The sequence below is a fragment of the Moschus berezovskii genome, chromosome 24, assembly GCF_049115385.1.
Source record: "Moschus berezovskii isolate FMDL1 chromosome 24, NW_MosBer_1.0, whole genome shotgun sequence".
In the NCBI taxonomy this organism is placed as follows: domain Eukaryota; kingdom Metazoa; phylum Chordata; class Mammalia; order Artiodactyla; family Moschidae; genus Moschus; species Moschus berezovskii.
In genome coordinates, this window is record NC_142483.1 from 4,318,671 (window position 1) to 4,338,127 (window position 19,457).

At 44.7% G+C, this 19,457-nt stretch overlaps 1 protein-coding gene across 1 annotated transcript in view; it reads right to left on the minus strand.

Annotated features, from left to right (window-relative positions):
- The window catches only part of MKRN2 (makorin ring finger protein 2), a 39,639-nt gene extending 32,689 nt beyond the window's left edge, over positions 1-6,950 (minus strand). Inside the window, exon 1 of the mRNA XM_055413549.2 lies at positions 6,800-6,950. Within this exon, the coding sequence (XP_055269524.1) occupies positions 6,800-6,825 (26 nt within the window). The 5' untranslated portion in view covers positions 6,826-6,950. The remainder of the gene's footprint in view (positions 1-6,799) is intronic.
- Positions 6,951-19,457: the final 12,507 nt, after the last annotated feature.

Below are 19,457 nucleotides of genomic sequence, written 5' to 3' on the forward strand. Positions count from 1 at the left end.
GTGATGGTGAGCCATATGGTGGCTCAGTGGTCAAGAATCCACCTGCAATTCAGGAGCTGTGAATACTTGGTTTGATCTCTGGGTAGGGAAGATTCTTGGAGGAGGAAATGGCAACCCACTCCAGTATTCTCGCCTGGAAAATCTCATGGACAGAGGAGCCTGGTGGGTTACAGACCACGGGGCGACAAAGTGTCAGAAGCAACTGAGCACGCACGCACACACTAAAGTTGTACAACAACATGAAGGTACTTAGTGCCACTGAAATGGACAGTTAAATACGGTTAAAATAGTACGTTTTATATTATGTGAATTTTACCACCACCACCACCAACAAAAAAGGTGAGGTAGGGTACCAGAGAACACAGGTTCACGCTGCACCTCAGCCCTAGAGAGGGCCGGGGAGGCCGCTCAGCTGGACGCCACACTTCTGAAGCCCCTCCAGCCCGCCCTGCTCTGCGCACACACTTCCCCGTCTCTCCGCCTGCCCATCTCCCCTCCAGCAGCCTGCTGACCAGGCCCACTGGGTGGTTTCTCTTCTCCCGGGAAGTGCGACAGGGTACTCCGCTGTGTGTGTCAGCCCAGGGTCTGGGTCCCAACCATGCGCTCAGTGGCTCAGCTGTCGCTCACACAAAAAGCGACACCTGGAAAGCCCCTGGGTAGCACGTGTCACCTCTAAACACAAAAACAGAATCAAGTTTCTGAGCCTGCAAAGATGACTGGACTCGCGATGCAAGCGCCTACACTGAGGCGGTGTCCTGCACGGTCTTGTCTCGGTGGTCAGCGGGGCTTTCCTCAGGCGACACCCCCGGGGCTGCCACCAGACCAGAGACTTGTGTAGTAACTTGCTATAAGGCCGGATGTAGTTTTATGTAAAAAAAAAAAAAAAAAGGATCAGAACCTGACAAACTAAGGGTATTCTTGTTAGAAACATTAAAAAGAAAGGGCCTAAATAAACCTTGGTATTCACAATACTGGCTTTCAAAGTATGCAGAGGCATTGTGAATACAGCAGGCCTGAGCCCGCCTAGAAGGCAGGCCCCCGCCTATAGCCCCTGAGACCTGGCTGGTAGACGGCCCCCACACCGATAGAGATGGTTTCTGAGTGACGAGACGCTCGCTGCGCCTCTCCTATGTAGGATTTGGTTGCTGCTGAGCATCTGCTTTCCTGGGAGTCTGGTCTGGGGACACGCTGGGCAGAGGGAGACGGGCCTGGGCACAGAATATCTGATGGCCTTCCCTGGGCACAGGGTGCTGCGTTTCCGCTGCAGGAGGAAAAGGGTGCTGTGACCCTTTATGAGGAAGTGAGGGCAGGAAGCCTGCACTCAGGTTCCCCAGATGCCACTGGAGTCTGTCTCCCTTAGGGTCCAGCTGTGACCCCTCACCACTCACTGTGATCAACCTTTGTCTTGAGTACAACGATTCGTTGAGTTCCCCAATCACCAGCTGTAGTGGTGATTCTGGGATCCCTGACATAAAAGTGTATCACACTTCTCAACAGTTTGGTAGCTCTTCTGGAGAAATGCTACTCAACATCGTGACGTAATTCTGGGACTTCCCTGGTGGCCCAGTGGTTAGGAATCTGCCTTGTAGTACAGTGGACACAGATCCGACCCCTGGTCAGGGAACTGAGATCCCACGTGCCGTGGAGCAACTAAAGCCTGGCACCGCAACTACTGAGCCCAAGCACTCTGCAACTGAAGATCCTGCGTGCCACAACTGAGACCCAACTCAGCCAAACAAATAAAGATAACGGAAACAAACACTGTGATAGATTCCAACCACCCTCAAGCATGGTAATCTCTGAAGATGTTAAGAAAACATCAGTGACAAGAGCCAAATCCAGTTATCAGAACTAGTGAACTCCTGAAGAGTGGAAGAGAACAGGTTCCAGTTGGCTACAAAAACAGTCCCACACAAGTGAGAGCTAACAAATGCTTCATTAATGGTTTCTCTTGGAGAAACTAGACAAAATTTCCTCAAAGAACCAGGGCAAGACTGCTAGATGCCACCTACTAACCAGGCAAGAAGAGGAAAGCGGCTCAGTGGTGGGCCCGCAGATGTCTTTTATACTGAGTAATTCTACCACCACCTCCAAGTCCTATTTAGAAAACACCCCTTCCCAACTGCGCTAATTATATTCCCCATCAAAAATTCAAAATATTTAACCACCACCCAAGTTCCCAGTTTTCTCACTTAGAAGCTGGTGATTCCATACAAGGCATTTCACCTCTGTGACTAAACCGAAATTTAGTTTCAAATATAACTTCTAAGCCTCCATCATTGCCTCAAGCAAGGCAAGTATGAAACAAAAAGTGGAGCCGGTCCAGTCCTATTTCTGTAGCATATGTCACCATTTCCACTGCCCGGTGACAAACCCAAAACTTCTCTGGGGGCGTCCCGCCAGTCCTTCCAGGGCATCTTTGTCAGCTGCCCACAGCGATTCCTTACCATCCGGGTTATACTAAGCTTAACCCCGGCCTCTTTCATGTGGTATGTATCCTGTAATGAGTTTCCAACTGCTCACCCTTCTGGATTTGGCCAAACCATCCCTCACACATCTTCCTAGAGAGAAGAATGAGACACGAGCTGGAGAGGACTGTGGGCTGTTGGTATATTCGGGGGGACGTGCACAGCAGAGACTCAGAGTAGGGAGCTTCTTTCTAGGTGACACTCCAAAGTCATCTGTTATCCTGGGTAACCCTAAAGACTGTTTCAGATGGTGTGGCTGTTATCTGCTGCAGAGGGTATCAGGTTCACTACTAGCTACAGAACCGCCAGCAGCCGTGGCTGAAGGCTGAGCCAAATAGAATCAACCTGGTTTCGTGCAGGTCTTTCCATGGTGCCCACCTCTAGCAGAACATTTTTGCCAATCACTTCCAAGTACACGGGCAAATTGCATTCTCAGTGTCACCTTCTTTCACTTTTCCCCATATATTTTCACAGGCTTAAATTTTACATCTGTACTGCCTGTGACAACAGATCCATCAAGGGGGAAGGCAGATTTGGACTCCCCTGGTGGTCTGGTGGCTGAGACTCTGAGGTCCCAATGCAGGGGGCCCAGGTTTGATCCCTGGTCAGGGAACTAGATCCAGCATGCCACAGCGAAGGGTTCGAATGCCACAACTAAAGCACCTGCATGCTGCAACTAAGACCCACTGCAGCCAAACAAAAAAAACCATAAAAGGGGGAAGGGACTTAGCTAATGGGAGGCATGGCGACAGGCCTGAAATAACTGACTAGTGGTAGGGATGAAATAAAGAACAATGCAGTGGTTAAAGGAAGACTGTGAAGTTAGCTTCCTATATGACCTTGAGTAAACAGTTTAAATCTCTAAGAATTTCCCATCTGTAATATGATTATAATTCATAGTACTTCATAGAGTGCATGTCAGTGCTTATCCTAAAACATCCTCGATGGTCTTAGGATCATTTGTTATTATCTCATCTCTTAACCAACCCTACTGGTTGGGCATTGTTGTCCAGTCACCCAGTCGTGTCTGACTCTGCCACCACAGGGACTGCAGCACACCAGGGCTCCCTGTCCCCTGCCATCTCTTGGAGTCTGCCCAAGTTCATGTCCGTTGCATTGATGATCCTGTCTGGCCATCTCATCCTCTGACGCCCTCTTCTCCTTCTGCCCTCGACCTTTCCCAGCACCAGGGGCTTTTCCAAGCTGGGTGGGCATGGCCATCCCTATTTTACAGATGAGGAGACTGCAGTCCAGGTGAAGCCAGAATCAGAATCCAGAACTGCCCAAGTCTGGAGCTCAAGCGCTTCCTATCACTCATGGGCCACAAGGTGCCCCGTATTTTGTTGAAAGGCACCAATGAGTCACAAGCTCCAGACCTGACTCTATGGAAACCGTAATTATGGGTCTTAACAAAGGGACCGCTATCACATGAGAAGGAGGACAAACAAACTGGTTACCAAGCAATAATAAAGGCCTGCACCAGGCTTTTCAAAACAGATTGGAAAACCTAGGGAGATAGATTGGAAAAAAGAATCAGCAAAAAATTGAGATTCTGGACAGAGTGGAATGTTAAGGAGTCAGGGGAGCTGACCGACAGCTGAGAGGTGTGAGTGGCCATTCCTGCATTCCAGGCAATAAACATGGAATGTCTTTGTCCTTAAGTCTGGGGATCCTACTATTTAGCTCGTATTATAATGGAAGCAAAACGAGCACTCTGTCCTGCTGACATGCAGCATAAGAATGTATATATCGCATTTCACAGCCAGGAAACAAAACCAGTCTGCACCTTGACATAACCAAAACAGCAGCCCACCCAGTTTCAGATCTGGTCTCCCAAACAAAGCAAACCCTGAACATTTCATGTCAGTTGCCAACGTCTGGAGATAAGATCTCAGTGTATGAGGTGCTGAAGTGAGAAAAGTTTTCCCGTCACTAGTGCACTAATGTTGACCTGGTACTCTCGGTAGCACTGCCATTTTTCCTATGTAAATATGTCTTCTGTTTCTCCTTTGGCAAGGCAGAACTTGTGATGGCAGACTCTTTCACACCCCTTTGCAAGTAACCTTTATTTTTTTTAATGTGGACCATTTTAAAGTCTTTACTGAATTGGTTACAATATTGCTTCTGTAGCTTATGTTCTGGTTTTTTGGCCCTGAGGAATGTGAGACGTTAGCTCCCTAACCAGGGATACTTTGGCCACCTCATGTGAAGAGTTAACTCACTGGAAAAGACTCTGATGCTGGGAGGAACTGGGGGCAGGAGGAGGAGGGGATGACAGAGAATGAGATGGCTGGATGGCATCACCGACTCGATGGACATGAGTTTGAGTGAACTCCGGGAGTTGGTGATGGACAGGGAGGCCTGGCGTGCTGTGATTCATGGGGTTGCAAAGAGTTGGACACGACTGAGAGACTGAACTGAACCAGGAATCAAACTGGAACCCCCTACACTGGAAGGCAAAGTCTTAAGTACTGGACCACTAGGCACAGTCCCACTGTAGAGTTTTGGATGAGTTTTCCTTTTTGTATGAGCAAATTAAAAGCTTTGAAAATTCCCGTAGTAAAGAAACTTTAATTTAGCATTTCCCGAACTTATTTGCGGGCCAGAGCACCTACAAGAGCACAAACTCTGATGCCACATATGTGCCACCTGCAAGTTGAATAACCTTGGAAGCCACTTCACTGCTGAGGCTTGGTTGGTGACCCACGGAATGGTGTGTGTTGCTGGATGAGGGAAGGAACCTCAAAGAGCACCCAGCACACTGCCAACAAACATCACTTCGTACAGAACTGATCCCTTCTCAACCTTCCAACCCACTCTAGTTTCTCTGCACCAACTTCTTGCAGGACATGCCTATCTGAGAAAACCAGAACCAAAGCTTTTAGGTCAAGCCATCTACTAGGATAGAAAGAACAACCGCAAGGTGATCTTGATTTACATTTCTGTTCCTCCAAGTAGATGTGAATTCGGGGCAAGCTTCAAGTTGGAGCACAGCTTTTCATCATCTGTCAAATGAGACACCACGCAGATGGGTGATTCCATTACAAAGAAGTGCAGACACAAGCACCCTTATGCAGACGAGGCTTAGACCCCTTAACCGGAATTTGGTATACAGACCACAACGATTAAAGATATTGTCCAACAGGGGTATGTATACAGAAATATACATAAACATACGCACAGGTCCTCACAAAAGACGTTCTATTACAAATAACCTAGTGAAATTCTTTTCTCTCCACACAAACTGCCAATTTCTAACAATGGCACCTAGGCCTTGGATAAACTGGTTGAACGGTTAATAGAGCCTAATACTAACAGTAAACTTTTTACATCACACTTTCTCAACTATTCGTAGTAAGGAAGAGAAGTAGCAACACAGATGATACTTAAACTCTTCATTACACATAATCGAACCACACGACTGTGTGCCACACAGGTTTAACTCAGACCAACTATTACAAGTTGTACTTTCCAGGTTCAGTAAGAGCAGGACCCCCAAACCCTCAAGCCACATACCTGCCGAGGAATGCGGGTGTTACACACACCAATACTTCTATTTAACGGGCGCAGGGGAGCCATCCGGTTTTGAACTTTCTACAACTACCGGTCCACCCGTTACTGTTGCATTTCTCTCCGTAAGGGGAGCCTCTCACTCACCCTCCGTCGGCCTGAGTTTCCTGCACTACAAAACAGGAATAAAGTCTGCCTAGAGCAGCAGCAGCAGCAGAGAATCCCAGGGATGGGAGAGCATCTAAGGGGTCGCACAGAGTCGGTCACGACCGAAGCGACTTAGCAGCAGCAGCAGCAGTGTTCCTGTGAAGGCTGCTGAGAACACACGCCTTGGGGATACGCGGGAAAAGAAACAAACTTACAGCAAACGTTACTTCCCACACAGCAGCTTCCAACTCGCTAACTGTGCATGGGAGTTCTCCAGACGCTTAGGAACCGAAGGCCGCTTCCGCGGGCCCTCACGGACGACGGGAGCCTACACCTGGGGGGCCATCCGTAAACGACCTCCGCGGCCCCTGACTGCACGGCGGCGGCTTCGCCCCAGGTCCCAGGGGCCCGCCCCTCGGCCCGCACGGCGCCGCCAGCGCGCCCTCCTTGCAGCCGCGCGGCGGCCGGCTCGCCGGCAACGGGCGGCGCAGCGCCCGCGGGGCTCCGCCACGCGCCGCCGGGCCCCGGGCCCCGGCCCCGCCGCGCCGGCCCCGCCGGGGGAGGCCGGAGCCCAAGGCTCGGGAGAGCCGCTTCCCACCGCCCCACGCCGGCTAGTCTCCCTGGCGCGGCGGTGAGGCGCGCGCGGGGAAGGACCCGCGGTGCCGCGCGCTGACCTGCAAGTGACCTGCTTGGTGCTCATGGCGGTCGGGTCGGAGGGCCGTCGTCTGGCTGCCGCCTCCCGCTCTCCCGGCCGCCGCCGTCGCCGCCTCGGCCTCGGCCCAGCCCATCCCGCGGGGCCGCGTCACGCCGGCGCACGCCGGCGTCTCCGTGCCGCACGCTGGTGGCGCCGGCAGGAAACCTCGCCGCCGTCACAATTGGTTCCGCCCCGGGGTGAGGCGGGGCCAACCGCCAATCGCTGCGCTCCTAGTCCCGCCTCCCCAGGCCTCCCGGGCGGGCGTGGCTAGCCTCTCAGGCCCGCGGGGTTGACGCTCGGGAGCCCACTGTTAGTCCCTACGGGTCTCTCCCTTTCTTCTTCAGCATTCCTTAGAGACTTCTCGTGGCTTAGGATCACCTCAGCCCTCCCGCGGCCAAGCTTCCCGCTCTCCTCTGCGCAGTTGAGTTCAGTCGCTTAGTCATGTCGACTCTCCGCGACCCCATGAATCACAGCACGCCAGGCCTCCCTGTCCATCACCAACTCCCGAGTTCACTCAAACTCATGTCCATCAAGCCGGTGACGCCATCCAACCATCGCATCCTCTGCCGTCCCCTTCTCCTCCTGCCTTCAGACTTTCCCAGCATCAGGGGCTTTTCCAGTGAGTCAGCTCTTCACATCAGGTGGCCAAAGTATTGGAGCTTCAGCTTCAGCATCAGTCCTTCCAATGAATATTCAAGGTTTATTTCCTTTAGGACGGACTGATTTGATCTCTTTGCTGTCAGTGGGACACTCAAAGAGTCTTTTTACTGCTGTAAAAATATTGTCTTCTGATGAATGAACATAGAATATACTTGCAATTATGTAGAACCTTTGAAATTTCTTTCAGAAGCTTAGAATATTGGGAAATTTGCAGTTTTCAGTGTAGAAGTCAACTTTTATTATGTTTATTCTGATGTACCTTGGTGAGTTTTTTGGACGCATTTTAAATGATATTTTAAAAAAATCCTAATTGTTTATTGCTTGCTCCATGCTGCTGCTGCTACTGATGCTGCTGCTAAGTCGCTTCAGTCGTGTCCGACTCTGTGCGACCCCATAGACGGCAGCCCTGCTACATTCATGTATTAGTTCCAGTGGTTTCTTTGTTCTTTGGGACTTTTTACTCATATACAATCATGCCGTCAACAAATAATGATAGTTTTACTTTAGTTTCAGTGTTCACATCCTTTATTTCTACCTCAGGCCTTATTGCACTGCTGAGAATCTTCAGGGCAACTGTGAACTGAAGCAGTAAAAGTGGACACCTCTGTCTTGTTCTTGAGTTCAGGGAAAGTAATATTTCATCATTAATTAAAATGTTAGGCCCAGAATTTTTAAAGCTACCCCTTATCAAATAAAGGCAGTTTCTTTATCATTCTAGCTTTCTTAAGACTTTTTAATAATAAATGTCTCATTCTTTTAAATCAAATCTGTTTTCTCCTGAGAAAACCACACCTTCTTCTCCTTTATTTGGTTAATGTATTGAATTATGTCAATTGATTTTTCAATGTTTAACCAACCTGAGATTCCTCAGATATACCTCACTTGGCCATGATACATTATTCTTTCTATAAATCATCAGATTTAATTTCTTAATATTGTGTTTAGGAATTTTGCATCCTAGAGATATTATTCTGTAGTGTTTCCTTGTTATGTCCATATCAAGTTTTGTACTTGAGAGGTGCTGGCCTCATAAAACAAGTTTGGAAGTCTTATCTCCTTTGTATTCTTCGGAAAAGTCTGTATAATACAGGTATTAATTTTTCCTCTAATCTTTGGAAGAATTCACCACTGAAGCCACCTCAGCCTGCAGTTTCTGGCATAAGCAGATTTTTAATTAAAGATGTAATTGCTGTATTACATATGGGCTGGGCTTCCCAGGTGGCTCAGTGACAAAGAATCCACCTTCCAATGCAGGAGATGCGGGTTTGATCCCTGGGTCAGGAAGATCCCCTGGAGTAAGAAATGGCTATCCACTCCAGTATTCTTGCCTGGGAAACCCCATGGATAGAGGAGCCTGGCGGGCTAGAGGCAATGAGTTTGCAAAGAGTCGGACACGACTGAGCATGCATGCACACACGCACGTATAGGCCTATTCAGATTTTATCTTCTGTCAGGTTTGGAAAGCTTTTTTTTCCCAAGTAAAATCGTCCATTTCATTAAAATTATTAAATTTATTGTCATGGAGTTGTTAATAATACCTTCTTTAAAAAATGATCTGTAACCTCCTTTCGTTACTGATGCTAATTGGTATCTCCTTTCATTCCTGATACTATTTGGTATTTTATCTCTTTTTTTAAAAAATTCGTTTTACTAGAAATTTATCAATTTTGTTAATCTTTGCAAGGGAGAAGGTTAGACTTTGTTCATTTTCCCACTGTAGATGCTTTTTATATTTCACTGATTTCTGCTTGCATCTTTACTACTTTTTTCCCCCTACTTTCTTTGAATTCATAATGCTATTGTTTCTGGTTTCTTCAGATGGAACTTCAGATCACCAGTTCTCAAATGTTCTTCTTTTTTGAGTATTTAAAGCTATAATTTTCCCTCTAAGTACATTTTAACTGTGTTTCACAAGCTTTTACTTCCTATTTGCCTTATCATTCAGTTCAAATATTTTCTAATTTTCATTCTTTGACTCATAAGTTATTTAGAAGTGTTCTGCTTAATTTCCAAACAACTGAGGCTTTCTGATTATCTTTTCCTCACTGATTTCTAGTGTAATCCCAGTGTGGAATTGTCTGTCCTCCTTTTGGTTTGGTCAACAGTTGATTTATACATTTTGAAGCTGTGTTTTAGGCTCAAATTTAATGCTTTATCTTTTTTTGTGTCATACATTACTGAGAAATGTTCCTCTTCGTGCTTAGCTGTACTTGTTAACCAGGGCAGAGTTACATCAGTGGGAAAAAAAAAATGTGTTAGAATGTGTCGAGAAATTCTCCTAATTTAAAAGTAATTAGAAGAAGAACCTGGAGCTAAAGTGCCATTCTCATCACATATTCTAAGGACTGGATGGACACACAAACTACTGAAACCGATTCAAGAAGTAGAAAGTATGAGTAGACCTCCATCAAGAGACTGAATTAGCAATCCAAAATCTTCCCACAAAGAAAATTCCAACAGCAGCAGCTTCACTATATCTGGGTGCTCAGTCATATCTGACTGTTGGCGACCCCCGAGGACTGTAGCCCGCCAGGCTCCTCTGTCCATGGAATTTTCCAGACAAGAATACTGGAGTGGGTTGCCATTTCCTTTTCAAGAGATCTTCCTGACACAGGGATTGAACCCTTGACTCCTGCATTGGCAGGCAGATTCTTTACCACTAGTGCCACCTGGGGAGTCAAGCTTCACTAGTGAATTCTATTGAACATTCAAAGAAGAATTAACACCAATCCTTTACAGATCTTACAAAAAACAGAAGAGGATGGAATGCCTCCCATTCTATGAGGCCAGTATTACACCTTGATACAAAAAGCAAACACATCAGGAGAAAACTACAGACCAATATACTTTATAAACAGAAATATAAAAACTTTCTGCAAAATAATAGCTAATGGAATGCAGCAATGTAGAAAAAGGATTATATACCATGACCATGTGAAAAGTATCCCTGGAGTGCAAGACTGGTCCAACATATGTAAATCAATGTAATTCACCGTGTTAAAAAATATTATGCTTATTTTAGTAGATGTGGAAAAAACATTTGACAAAATCTAATGCCTTTGGCATTGCCCTTCTTTGGGATTGGAATGAAAACTGACCTTTTCCATTCCTGTAGCCACTGCTGAGTTTTCCAAATGTGCTGGTATATTGAGTGCAGCACTTTCACAGCATCATCTTTTAGGATTTGCTAGCTCAACTGGAATTCCATCGCCTCCCCTAGCTTTGAACATAGTGATGCTTCCTAAGGCCCACTTGACTTCACATTCCAGGATGTCTGGCTCTAGATGAGTGATCACACCATCGTGATGATCTGGGTCGTGAAGATCTTTTTTGTACAGTTCTTCTGTGTATTCTTGCCACTTCTTCTTAATATCTTCTGCTTCTGTTAGGTCCCTACCATTTCTGTCCTTTAGTGAGCCCATCTTTGCATGAAATGTTCCCTTGGTATCTCTAATTTTCTTGAAGAGATCTCTAGTCTTTCCATTCTATTGTTTTCCTCTATTTCTTTGCACTGATCACTGAGGAAGGCTTTCTTATCTCTCCTTGCTATTCTTTGGAACTCTGTGTTCAGATAGGTATATCTTTCCTTTTCTCCTTTGCTTTTCACTTCTCTTCTTTTCACAGCTATTTGTAAGGCCTCTTCAGACAGCCATTTTGCTTTTTTACATTTTTTCTTGGGGATGGTCTTGATCCCTGTCTCCTGTACAATGTCACGAACCTCCATCCATAGTTCTTCAGGCACTCTGTCTATCAGATCTAGTCCCTTAAATCTATTTCTCACTTCCACTGTATAACCGTAAGGGATTTGATTTAGGTTATATCTGAATGGTCTAGTGGTTTTCCCCACTTTCTTCCATTTAAGTCTGAATTTGGCAATAAGGAGTTCATGATCCAAGCCACAGTCAGCTCCCGGTCTTGTTTTTGCTGACTGTATAGAGCTTCTCCATCTTTGGCTGCAAAGAATATAATCAGTCTGATTTCGTTGTCGACCATCTGGTGATGTCCATGTGTAGAGTCTTCTCTTGTGTTGTTGGAAGAGGGTGTTTGCTATGACCAGTGCGTTCTCTTGGCAAAACTCTATTAGCCTTTGCCCTGCTTCATTCTGTACTCCAAGGCCAAATTTGCCTGTTGCTCCAGGTGTTTCTTGACTTCCTACTTTTGCATTCCAGTCCCCTATAATGAAAAGGACATCTTTTCTGGGTGTTAGTTCTAAAAGGTCTTGTAGGTCTTCATAGAACCATTCAACTTCAGCTTCTTCAGTGTTACTGGTCAGGGCATAGACTTCAATTACTGTGATATTGAATGGTTTGCCTCAGAAATGAACAGAGATCATTCTGTCGGTTTTGAGATTGCATCCAAGTACTTCATTTCACTCTTGTTGACCATGATGGCTACCCCATTTCTTCTAAGGGATTCCTGCCCACAGTAGTAGATATATGGTCATCTGAGTTAAATTACCCATTCCAGTCCATCTTAGTTCACTGATTCCTAGAATGTCAACGTTCACTCTTGCCATCTCCTGTTTGACCACTTCCAATTTGCCTTGATTCATGGACCTGACATTTTAGGTTCCTATGCAATATTGCTCTTTATAGCATCGGACCTTGTTTCTATCCCCAGTCACATCCACAACTGGGTGTTGTTTCTGCTTTGACTCCCTCCCTTCATTCTTTCTGGAGTTATTTCTCCACTGATCTCCAGAAGCATATTGGGCACCTACCGACCTGGGGAGTTCATCTTTCAGTGTCCTATCTTTTTGCCTTTTCATATTGTTCATGGGGTTCTCAAGGCAAGAATACTGAAGTGGTTTGCCATTCCCTTCTCCAGTGTTCCACATTCTGTCAGACCTCTCCACCATGACCCTTCCATCTTGGGTGGCCCCATACAGCATGTCTTAGTTTCATTGAGTTAGACAAGGCTGTGGTCCACGTGATCAGATTGGCTAGTTTCCTGTGATTGTGGTTTCAGTCTGTCTTCCCACTGATGCCCTCTCTCAGTGCCTACCATCTTACTTGGGTTTCTCTTACCTTGGATGTGGGGTATCTCTTCTCGGCCGCCGCTCCTGACCTTGGATGTGGGGTATCTCCTCTGAGCCGTGGCTTCTGTGCCACACAGCCACTGCTTTAGCAATACGTGAACCGTGAACTTCCAGATGTTCAAGCTGGTTTCAGAAAAGGCAGAGGAACCAGAGATCAAATTGCCAACATCTGCTGGATCATCGAAAAAGCAAGAGAGTTCCAGAAAAGCATCTATTTCTGCCTTATTGACTATGTCAAAGCTTTTGACTGTGTGGATCACAATAAACTGTGGAAAATTCTGAAAGAGACGGGAATACCAGACCACCTGACCTGCCTTTTGAGAAACCTGTATGCAGGTCAGGAAGCAACAGTTAGAACTGGACATGGAACAACAGACTGGTTCCAAATCAGGAAAGGCGTATGTCAAGGCTGTATATGGTCACCCTGTTTATTTAACTTATATGCAGAGTACATCATGAGAAATGCTGGGCTGGAGGAAGCACAAGCTGGAATCAAGACTGCCAGGAGAAATATCAATAACCTCAGATATGTGGATGACACCACCCTTGTGGCAGAAAGTGAAGAGGAACTAAAAAGCCTCTTGATGAAAGTGAAAGAGGAGAGTGAAAAAGTTGGCTTGAAGCTCAACATTCAGAAAACTAAGATCATGGCATCTGGTCCCATCACTTCATGGCAAATAGATGGGGAAACAGTGGCTAACCTTATTTTTTGGGCTCCAAAATCACTGCAGATGGTGATTGCAGCCATGAAATTAAAAGACGCTTACTTCTGGGAAGGAAAGTTATGATCAACCTAGATAGCATATTAAAAAGCAGAGACATTACTTTGTCAACAAAAGTCCATCTAGTCAAGGCTATGGTTTTTCCAGTAGTCATGTATGGATGTGAGAGTTGGACTATAAAGAAAGCTATAGAGCGCAAAAGAATTGATGCTTTTGAACTGTGGTGTTGGAGAAGACTCTCGAGAGTCCCTTGGACTGCAAGGAGATCCAACCAGTCCATCCTAAAGGAGATCAGTCCTGGGTGTTCATTGGAAGGACTGATGCTGAAGCTGAAACTCCAATACTTCGGCCACCTGATGCGAAGAGCTGACTCATTTGAAAAGACCCTTATGCTGAGAGAGACTGAGGGCAGGAGGAGAAGGGGATGACAGAGGATGAGATGGTTGGATGGGATCACCGAGTCAATGGACATGGGTTTGGGTGAACTCCGGGAGTTGGTGATGGACAGGGAGGCCTGGCGTGCTGCAGTTTATGGGTTGCAAAGCATTGGACACGACTGAGCGACTGAACTGAACTGAACTGAATGCCTTTTCCTAATAAAAACACTCAAAAGAACTAGGAAGAGAAATGGACTTCCTCACCCTGATAAGGTCTTACCCAAACCCCACAGGTAACATCAGACTTAATGGTGAAGGACTGGCAGGTCTCCATCTAAGATCCAGAACAAGAAAAGGATACTCACTGGTAACATCTATTCAACAGTATCCTGGAGTTTCTCACCAGGGCAATTAGGCAAGAAAAAGAAATAAAGTTATTCCGACTGGAAAGGAAGAAGTAAAACTATCGGGGTCCAGCCTCGATATGACCCAGGGTATCCTCGGGATGAACGGCGTTGGCGTCAGAGAGAGAGAGAGAAAGAGAGAGAGACAGGGGCTGATGATTCCTTGGTTTACGCTGGAAACCAATAAAACCCCAGCAAGGGGCTTGCTCTGTTTACGTAGGCCGCAGGCGCCCTCTCGAATCACTGGAGGCACCCCACCAGGGCACCCCCTCGAGTGGGTCTTAGAAGCCCAGGCAGATAAGTAAACTCAGAGGGCCCAGTGCTCCAAGGATCTCAACCAGAAAAAGGAGAATAGAGAAAAGGATGGAAAAAGAGAAAGAACGACATGGGGAGACCAAGCTTCAGTGAGCAAGGCCCAAAACTTTATTTTCCAGTGCTGCTTTTATACCCTAAGTTATGCGCATAAGAAACAGAGAAAGGGAGGTATAGATTCACGCCAAAATCACGTGAGGTCAGCAGTCTTGACCCTTATCAGGATCAAGGCTTATTTTTGTGTGTCTCGTGATAAAAGTTTTAGGTGGTTTACATCATCTTCTGGCCAGGGGGCCTGCTAACAGTTTTATGGCCCTCTCTCCTGACAATAGGTTAGTTAGCAAGTAAAAGACTTTTCTTTTAAGGTGACTTTCCTAAAGTTAGGTGGTAGACACATAACAAAGTTACATTCCTATAAGGCACCGGTGTAGTGAGCTGCAAGAAAGGAATTTATTAGCTTAAGATCTGATGTGGTTAAATCAAAGGATTAATATATTTCCAAGAATACAATAGATAGAGAAAACTGCAGCAAGCATTGATTCAACAATGAAATCTTTTCTAGTACTATTCTAATGATTTTAACTTCTTCAACAGATTCCTGTATTTTAGAATATTAGGCTTTCTGTCCTTGCATGGCTGGGAGGCTATAAACAGTCACACTCATAGTTGTAAGAGCCCGGACAAACTTGTCATGCAAGTTAGAAAGCTATCAGAGGGGCTTGGATTGGAACACTCCTATTAAGCCGAGGAGAACTTTTAAACTACAGCTCTGAATTAATGTTTTCAGAGAAAGGTGGTTGGGGGGAAGCCCCTGTAAGTATTAGAGGACTTGGTAAGAGGCGTAAGATAGTAAAGCAGTCAGACTCCAGTTTTCTTTGGGGTAGATGCTCAGGTAAGTCCAGGGGGTTCCTCGAGCCCTGATTAGCCTTTGCCCATCAGGCCTCTTCCCCAATTGACCTTTGCCATGGGTAGGATGTCCCTCGCTGGCTCCCGGCATAAAACTATCTTTATCTGCAAATGGTATGATCTGTGTAAAACTCTTAAAAGAAAGTACAGTCACAAATTTTCATGACACTGGATTAGGCAATGGATGCTTAAATGAAACACCAAAAGGGTAAGAAATAAAAGAAAAAAATGAATAAATTTGACTTCATCAAAATTTTAAAAATTTGTACTTTAAATGATAACATCAAGAAAGTAAAAAGACAGCATTTAGAATTTATATAGGATATATATATATATATCTCCAGAATATATAAAGAACAACAAAAGCACCAAAAAAGATAAACTATATAAAGAGCAATTATAAACTCAACAATTTATATACACAAAAGGATAACAGGCATGTGAAAAGATGTTCAACATCATTAGTCACTAGGGAAATGCAAATCAAAACCATGATGAGGGACTTTCCTGGTGGTCCAGTGGCTAAGACTCTGCACTCCCAATGCAGGGGCCCCGGTTCAATTCCTGGTCAGGGAACTAGATCCCACATGCCACAATTAAGAGTTCACATGCCTCAAATCTAAGATCCCTTGTGGAAACTGAGACCCAGCACTGCCAAAGAAACAAACATAAAATCCACAAGGAGATACTACTTTGAAGCCACTAGAATAGTTAAAAAATACAGACAATAACAAGTGGTGATGTGGAGAAATTGGAACCCCCTAAAATTGCTAGTGGGAATGGAAAATAACACAGCCACTTTGAAAAAAAGTGTGGCAGTTCCTCAAAATGTTAAATATAGTTAATATGTGACCCAGAAATTCCAATCTTGGGTACATAATCAAGAGAACTCATAACATAGGCTCACACAAAAACTTGTACAGTAATATGAAACTTGTTTATAGCAGCATTATTCATATACCCCTGAAGTGGAAACAAACAACCCAAATGTCCATCAACTGATGAAAGGATATGTAAAAGGTGGTACATCTGTACAGTGGAATATTATCCGGCCATTAAAAGGGATGAACAGCCAATACATGCTACAACATGGGTGAACTTTGAAAACATTATGCTAAGGAAAGAAACTAGATACCGAAGACCACACATCAAATGATTCCGTTTATATGAAATGTCCAGAATAGACAAGTGCCTAGAGAAAAAAGATAGTGGTCACCAGGGGCTGGTGGGAACAGAGAATGGGGAGTGACTGCTAACAGGTACAAGCTTTTCTTGAGTGAGGTGGTCAAAAATGTTCTAAACTTAGATCGGGTACACTTGAAATGGGTGCATTTTACATTTTATCTGAGCTTTTTTAAAAGAAAGTATTGAAGACAAAGGGATCCAACATACAGAGAATAGAACTTCATAAAGAAGACAACTAAAAGAAAGGAAACTGAGCAAATCCTCAAATTATAATTTATGAAACCTTTCTTGAAATGAGACACAAAATGACATCGTCAAAGGACACAGCACAAAATATAATAGAAAAGAAGCAGACTCACGGATACAGAGAAGAAACCAGTGGGGAGAGGGAACTGGGGGGGCAATCCAGGGGTGGGGAGTAAGAGCACCCACCTGTGAGGCACAAAACAAGCTTTAGGGCTTCCCTGGTGGCACAGTGGGCAAGAATCCACCTGCCAGTGCAGGGGACGTGGGTTCGATCCCTGGCCCAGAAAGATTGCACCAGCCGCAGAGCAACTAAGCCTGCGTGCTTCAACTACTGAGTCCATGCTTTAGAGCCTGCAGGTTGCAACTAACCGAAGCCCACACGCCTAGAGCTTATGCTCTGCAACAAGAGAAGCCACCACATTCAGAAGCCTGTGCACCAGAGTAGCCCCTGCTCGCTGCAACTGGAGAAAGCCTTTGCAAAGCAATGAAGACCCAGCACAGCCAAAAATAAAATAATGTTTTTTTTAAAATAAAAAAAAACTACAAGAATATACTGTCCAATATGGGAATATAGCCAATATTTTATAACAATTATAAGTAGATTATAGCTTTTAAAATGTAGTTTTGTAAGTTAAAAAAAATACAAAGAACACACCACAAGCCTGAACTATGCTCAGTCGCGTCCAACTCTTTGCAACCCCATGGACTGTAGCCTGCCAGGCTCCTCTGTCTATGGGATTCTCTAGGCAAGAATACTGGAGTAGTTCGCCATTTCCTTCTCCAAGATAAGCCTGAATAAGTCAATCCAAAAAGATAACATCATGACATATTATAGTAAATCTATTGATCTTTAAAAGAAAAAAATATCCTTTGGGCATACTGGCATAAAAGCACACATGACTTATATGAGAAAGAAAATAAGTTACTTTGTCATCAGACTTTTGACAGCAGTACCTTATACCAGGAGAAAATGGAATAAGATATTAAAGAAAATGTGAGCCCAGGATTTTATATCCAGGAAAACCGAACTTCAAGTGTAAAGAACTGGGATGAATTATCCAAGAACTCACAATATTCTTCCTATGAGCTCTTCCTGTGGAATCTTTTCTAGAATGAACTTCAGACAACCTTATAATTACTAGAGAGTGACGGAAAGATGAACAGTGCGTGTGAAGAGAAGTTTGTGCATAGGGCTAAGCCTCAGCGAGGGTCAGAAGGGAGACATGATTGTTTACAGCAGCAGATGTTCTGACAGTGACGATACAGGACCAACCACGTAAGGACACGAGAGAAAGATGGGGAGACTACTGCAAAAATAAAAATAAAGCCTCTAATTGTGAAGAGAGGTGGTAGCATTTACTACTGTTACTCTTGAGATTGTGTCAAGTGGGATTTTCAGTGTGGAGGAAAAGAGATACGCATGCAATACAGAAGAGGCCGAGTAAAAACATTAGTCCTGAGCTTGAACTGGAGGTAGCATTCAATCTTTGTTTTGCATGTGAGTTTTTTACCTTGTGGTGTTTCACCCTACTCTGTTTACTGAAAAGATCAAGAAATGATTAAGGAAAAAAAAAAGAATGCCAGTGTATTAAAAAATGTTTATAAAGGCATAGGTCCCCCATTTCTTTTCACGGGGCTAAAAATACCTCTTGGCATTGGCGTCATGAAGATGAGAATATTCTCAGTGAACAGCAGCAGTGGTTTCTATTAATAATGAACAATCTCAGATCCTTGTCACCTGAGCTAGGTATCTAGCTATAACCTGCCTGCCTTCGCTGTAACAGGAGAAGGTTGACTGGAATGATTTCTAAGGCCTTTTTTAGTTCTGTGAGTCTGATGAACATTCCACAGTATTACATTGAATGTGTGCCTTCCTGCATTTCAGCATGCTGTAATTTATCTGAGTGCAACAAGGCAGCACTTTTCTGAAGCGCTTTTACACGACACCTTCTCTGGGGGTCTTCCCTCTTCTCTGAAACCACAGTTGTCAGCAGGGGGCTGTCTAAGGGGAGTGTGTTGCAACTGAACTTTGGGATCCTCTGCAGGAAGCCGATATGCTGAGTTGGACTTATACAACTGACACTGTGGAGAAGTTTCTGAGAGAAAAACATGAATTTCGAAACAGTATAAACATAATTAACAAGAACCTGCTGTATAGTGCAGGGGATTCTACTCAATACTTTGTAATGTGGGGAAAGAATCTAAAAATAAAAAAGAGTGGACATATGTATCACACATGTATAACTGACTCATTTTGCTGTACACTTGAAACTAAGACAATATTATAAATCAACTGTAATAAAACACCAGTATACAGTTATAACAACATTGGGGTTTGAAAAAAAGTACATGGAAATATTCACTTGTTTTACCTTTTAGTTTTCTCCTGGGAATATAATATGGTGGGTGCAAAAATGTTATGAGAGACACTGGACATTACCTTGTTTTCCATCTTTTTGTGCAGTTGCTTAAAACTTAAAACTGAAGAGTAACAAACTGCATAGGGTAAAATGTATAGTCTGATGAAGTTTTACAAACTGAATACTGTCAGCAAACAGTATTGTAAACACCACCTTCCCTGGTGGCTCATACAGTAAAGAATCCGCCTGCAATGGGGGAGACCTGGGTTTGATCCCTGGGTCGGGACGATCCCCTGCAGGAGGGCATGGCAACCCACTCTATTGTTCTTGCCTGGAGAAACCCGTGGACAGAGGAAATTGGTGGGCTACAGTCCACGGCGGGGGGGTCGCAAAGAGTTGGACACGACTCAGTGACTAACACATAGTCA